The 6,000-nt window shown below is 37.6% G+C and overlaps 1 protein-coding gene across 1 annotated transcript in view; it reads right to left on the minus strand.

Moving 5' to 3' along the window:
• ELMOD1 (ELMO domain containing 1) overlaps nt 1–3,591 on the minus strand; it is a 30,046-nt gene extending 26,455 nt beyond the window's left edge. The window contains exons 1-3 of the mRNA XM_028105920.2: nt 3,447–3,591; nt 3,279–3,307; nt 2,350–2,447 (exon numbers count right to left, since the gene is read on the minus strand). Of these exons, the coding sequence (XP_027961721.2) occupies nt 2,350–2,447; nt 3,279–3,307; nt 3,447–3,591 (272 nt within the window). The remainder of the gene's footprint in view (nt 1–2,349; nt 2,448–3,278; nt 3,308–3,446) is intronic.
• Between the last annotated feature and the right edge of the window lie 2,409 nt (nt 3,592–6,000).

Here is a 6,000-nt window from a genome sequence, read left to right on the forward strand (position 1 = left end):
ATACTAAACTTAAATAAAACTTGAATGTTCAGTTAAATGGTCCTTATAGTTAACTGTTACCAAAAAACAAAATGAGAGGGCGCCTGGGTGGCTCAGTTGGTTGGGCGACTGCCTTCAGCTCAGGTCATGATCCTGGAGTCCCGGGATCGAGTCCCACATCGGGCTCCCTGCTCAGCAGGGAGTCTGCTTCTCCCTCTGACCCTCTTCCCTCTCATGCTCTCTATCTCTCATTCTCTCTCTCAAATAAATAAATAAAATCTTAAAAAAAACAAATGAGATATTTAAATTTAGGAAAAGGGCAGAGTGGCACTGGTCACCCAGGGAATCAATATTGGACTGAGAAGAGAGTTGACTTTAAGGAAGAGAGCAAGAGAAATAAAACAGGAGGGAACAAGAGGAGCCAATTCCATTTTTTTTTCCATTTTTACCGTAGTAATTTTTCAAGTGCATAAACAGCACTTTGAAAAAAATGTAATTAAAACAAATTGTTAAAAATTATGGAAGCAGCCCAAGTGTCCATCGATAGGTGAATGGATAAAGAAGATGTGGTGTGTGTGTATATATACACAATGGAATATTAGTCATAAAAAAGAATGAAATCTTGTTTTTTGCAACAACATGGATGGATCCAGAGAGTATTATGCTAAGTGAAATAAGTCAGTCAGAGAAAGACAGATACCATATGATTTTACTCATGTGGAATCTAAGAAACAAAACAAAAACAAAGGGGGGAAAAAAAGAGGCAAACCAAGAAACAGACTCTGAGCTATAGAGAACACACTGATGGTCACCAGAGGGGAGGTGCGTTGGGGGAATGGGGGAAACAGGTGATGGGTATGAAGGAGGGCACTTGTTATGATGAGCACCAGGTGATGTGTGTAAGTGTTGCATCACTATATTGTGCATCTGAAACTAATATAACATTGTATGTTAACTACACTGGAATTTAAAAAAAAATCAGTGTGGTTAATGGTAGTAATAGCTTGATAAATTATAAAACATTTCACCTAGCCTTCTCTGTTTCCTGATTTTTTTCCAGAAAATTATTTCATTTTAAAAAATTACATTTTGTCATGTCAGTCTAGAAAAAAAGCACTGAAATCCACATTGAGATGTAAAGACACAGTCTACTGCCTATAAGGGTTTTTTCTGCCCTAAAGGAAATCAAAAGAATAGATGACAAGGAAATGCTTCTGAATGAAACACATAACTTTCATAGAAGAGACAAAAAAGATTTACTGTTAAATCGAATCCAATCTCCAAATATGATTGTGGGTCTAATATATCCTTCATGCCCAACTGCAGTCTTAAATTTTTGGTTTAACTTAATTTAAAATGAATTGCCTTCTTATCATCTTCCCAAAGAAATAAAATATATGTCAGAGGCTTCAAAAAGACATTTGCTGTATAATTAAATCACCCTTAATGACTGAATAAGGAAAAGACAGCTAATTAGCTGAAGTGTCTGCAGAAGAATGCTGTGGAGACCACGTGGAAATGGAGTTTTGTGATGAGCCCCAATTGCTAGTGCCCAGAATCCCTCCCTCCAAGAGACAGACCTATACGCAGCACTCTCTGAAAGTCTCTTCAACTACAGCTCCATGTCTTTGGCAATTAAAAGCCTTTCTCAGCGATAATGCGAAGTTCTCCCCTATGCACATCTAAAAGACAGTTTGTTACCTACCTAAACTGTCTCTAAATATATCTGCCTGCGGAATTTATTCTACCCAATGTCCTTAGCCCAAAATTTTACTGAAAAACTCTTCTACCCAAGGGAAAACATAAAGCTAATTTTAAACGTCATGTACATTGCCAAATGCATTTTAATATTTCCAATATGAGATGACTAAATTACAAAGTTCTGAAGTCTTCATATAAAAACCATCTCTCCCTCCCACACATGCCAGTCTTCTTGACAAGCAAGTAGGAACCATCTCCAAGATTATCAGCCTGTCATAAACTGAAGGAATATTTTTGATGGAGCAGAATCAGCTTAGGCACATTTACAATGTGAACATTTACTGTTAGTGTAATTAAAACAGGTGTCGCACGGAGCCACTGCTGATAAATGGGCTCCTTTGATTTCATCTTCTGATATCAGGGCATCCATCAGATTTCTTACTGCAGCTCAGAAGCATAAGCATAAATCATAACAGAACTAGAGAGTTGCTGCTATTTACAAATATGAAAAAGGCACCTTTTTTTCTTTATTCTTCATCTGAAAACCAGACATATTGAAGATGATTGTGGCAGGGAGAGAGGGAGAGCATGCTAGCGAGCTCAGCGCTACAGAAATACTAAGAACGTGCCACGTGTTCTGTGTTTACAACAGCATAAATGCATTCTTACTGTGGATTTATGTCAGGGTTAATTTTCTTCAGTTCCATGATGTCCTCTATAGTTTTCTCAATGGCGTCAGGGTGAACACTCACTGAGGTCTGCAGCAGCTGGAAGACATGGTTCAGGCAACTCCCTCGTCAAGAGCATCAGCGGCTTGAGAGGGATCTATTTAGATGGGACTTCAAGTATTTGCTTAGAGCTTTTAGTTTAATTAAAACTAAACTAAAAGCAAAAATTGGTTTCATATTTGAATTCTTGTAAATTAGACATTTTCACAATAGGGGGGTAGTGCAGTCTTCTTGATGAAGGTAATTAACATAAAACAGAAATAAGTATTTTTTTTTACTATTTTCATCTTTTTCAAGCTACTTATATTGAAATATTATTTTATTTTTCTTATCCAATATACATGGTTTCCATTGTTAATGGGCAGTATGCCGATGACTAAGTGAAGTACATGGAGGATATAGTCTTGGGGATGCCAAAGTTAAGTAATAATATTCAAGAATCTTGAAGAAAAACACCCCAGATTTTCTCTCTTATGTGGATGCTTAACTGCTATACAAGCTCGCATAGTGGCTTCTCTGATTTTCTTGGGAAATCTTGAGTATAAAGTTAAGTGATTTGGATATTTAAGAAATGCCAGAGAGTTAACATTGCTCTTATTTTCAAGGAATATTTATTCTATAATTTGGAAGGTATAAAAAATCAACTTCAACCATGAAGTCATAAGTGCATCATAAATCTGCCTAAAAATTCACATATAGTAGCTGCTCTCATGTCAAAAGTGGAGTGGCTTGTGATGGGCAAATAACTCTTTCTTCTCAGTTTGCACAGCCATTGGTATATTTTTGTTTCTTAAAATGTTTAGTTTTTGATAATGGAGGTAAGCTGCCGAGTGAAAAGTTGCTGGAAAATATAGAAACAATTTTACTTACCTTGCTTTTTGAATCCCTCAGTGATGTTTCTGTAAAAGTGACAATTAAAAAAAGCCATTCAAAAATTTTCCTTTACAAGTGGTTTAAAATTACTATACACAAATATAACACACTATTCCACAATCGGACCAAGCTTACATTTTGCTTACTTCTTTGTTTCATGCTTACCGATTTTCATGGTTCTAGAAGCCCCAGGCTTGGTATTGTAACAGATCCGTTGCAATTCACATCTTCCAGTCAGCTTCCTCATTACAAATTTTAGGCAGCGCCACAAAAATTTACAGTAAAAATACAGGCACACCTGGAACAACATTCTGTCAAAGACAAAAGACAGCACCCTTCCACTAGAACTCTGGAAGAGAACAGAAAGCAGCCACCACCAGCAGGAAAAGCCCAGAAGAAAATCAAACATTAGACTTCTGGGCTTACAAGCATATTTTATTTTTCTAATCCCATGTTATTTTTATTTGACATATCTATAAAACCCATTATTGGGAGGGAAGCCCAGGGTCTGTGACGATGCACTATCACTGCAAGCAACTCCAGAACGCTCTATTCTAGTAAATTTGATATTCCAAAAACTGAGGGTGAGGCTCAGCCAAGAATCCTTTCTTACTCTACCTTTGCCTAGAAACATTTTGAAAATAAATCAGTACATAAGTACCTTGAAAACAGTATCCTTGTGTTTGAGAAGTTGGCACTCCCTTAGTCTTGGGGAAGAACATGCTATGGCAGCTCTCTTCTTCTGCCTCTGTAGACAGCCTCTCAGCTCGTCCCAGTCAATTTCCAGCCCCTCCTTAGTGCCTTTCTTGGCCAGGGGGCCACTATTTTGATTCTTCCTCTCTTTGGTTCTTGCTCTCATTCTTCTCCTCCCTCTGTCTGCTCTCCTTTAGGCACTCTTGTCCCCCTACAGGACTTGCTTGTGTAGCACCTGTCTTCTCTGCTGCCCAGTCCCACCACTTCTTGGACTTGCCAGAAGGCTCCTCATCAGTTCATTGAACAAGTGGGTTGACCTTTAGTTCTCCAACATTCTCTGATTTAAACCTTCCCCACACTCTACCTCTTGACAAGTTTGTTCTTGGCTCTTGCTAACAAAGTTTTCTTTACAGCATCCTCTAGCTCACTCCAATAATTCCTCAACAAACTATCAAGTGTATAGTCGCCAACCATGTACTTATGTCTTTGGCACACGGGGATTTGTGTTTTATGCGGACTTTTATTTTTAATATGTGAGTTTCTTCCACTTCACGGTACTGTTTAGAGTCTCAAAATGACTCAAGCTACACAAGTAAAGAGGACTTCTCATCCAGGAACTTATATTCAACCCATCTTCTCTTCCTACCATGCATTCCTTGGAGGCAGAATTATTTATATAACTTCCTATTGGTGTCATTTCTAAAAGATGTTTCTTTTTCACAAATGTTCACTAATTCCCTCCAACTCTAACATAAGGCGATCCAGGGTCACTCAGATTAATAATAGTTAACTAACAGCCTTAGTGATGTGATCCATCTATGAATATGAACCAACACTTTGTGTTCCTTTGCTTAATTGCTCTGGCTCTAATATCTTGGACAGCCTGTGTTAAAAATAAAAATTCTAATAGGCTTACTTGTACAAGGGCATGGGATCTATATCATGTAAATGCAAAGGGAACGAAGGAAACAGTAAGTAACGAAACTGCTATGCTAAGATAACACAATGGAATCCTTTGTAGGCAACAAAATTATGTTCTAGAAGATCTAGTAACATGAGAAAATGTCATAATATGCTTAACAAATAGAAAAAATTAGAAATAAACACATATGAAATGATCTACTTTTTCTTTAAAAAAAAATTTAATGGTTGGGTGCCTGGGTGGTTCAGTTGGTTTAGTATCTGACTCTTGATTTCAGCTGTGGTCACGATCTCAGGGTCTTGAGAACAAGCCCTGTGCCAGGCTCCACGTTGCACGTGGAGCCTGCTTAAGATTCTCTCTCCCTCTCTCTCTGTCCCTCCCCATCCCTCTCTCTCGGAAAAAAAAAAAATTGTGATGTATGAACTAGAAGAAAAAGATGCAGGATATACAACAAAAATGTTAACAGTGGTATTTCTAGGTAAAGGAATTATGAGTACTTTCATTTTTGGCTAAGTATATTTTCCTTTTGTACATTTTATTTTATTTAAGAAAAAAGGTTGTAACAGTTAAAATGTATAAAATGATCACCAAAAGCCATTACAAAAATGCATATAAAATATCTATGTGAAGTCAGATTCTGCTGCAAGATAAAAAACGGACTTAATATCTCATAAAATCTGAAATTCAACTATTTTAGTCAAATACATCCTAAAATGTATTAGGATTGAGGTTATCAGCTTCCCTCCCCCCAAAAAAGGTAACCTAAAAATAAATTTAGAGGAACGCCTTTTTTTTTTTTTTAATTTTATTTATTTGTTTGAGAGAGCCTGAGCACGCACAAGTGGGGGATAGGGTCAGAGGGAGAAGCAGGCTCCCCCGCTGAGCGAGGAGCCCAATGCAGGACTCCATCCCAGGACCTGGGATCATGACCTGAGCTGATGGCAGACGCTTAACCAGCTGAGTCACCCAGGGGCCGCTGGAGGAACATTTTAATTCGATGAGTGAGAAATGTTATGAAACTTCAACTTTCTCTCTTGGAAAAAATTTTCTGTTTTTCCACCTAGTAGATAGGTGGAAAGAAGAAAAGAACTGAGCAATATCTTT

Source organism: Eumetopias jubatus, unplaced genomic scaffold, assembly GCF_037043125.1.
Source record: "Eumetopias jubatus isolate StellerSeaLion01/CBP00866 unplaced genomic scaffold, mEumJub1_p1.0 scaffold_13, whole genome shotgun sequence".
Lineage (NCBI taxonomy): Eukaryota > Metazoa > Chordata > Mammalia > Carnivora > Otariidae > Eumetopias > Eumetopias jubatus.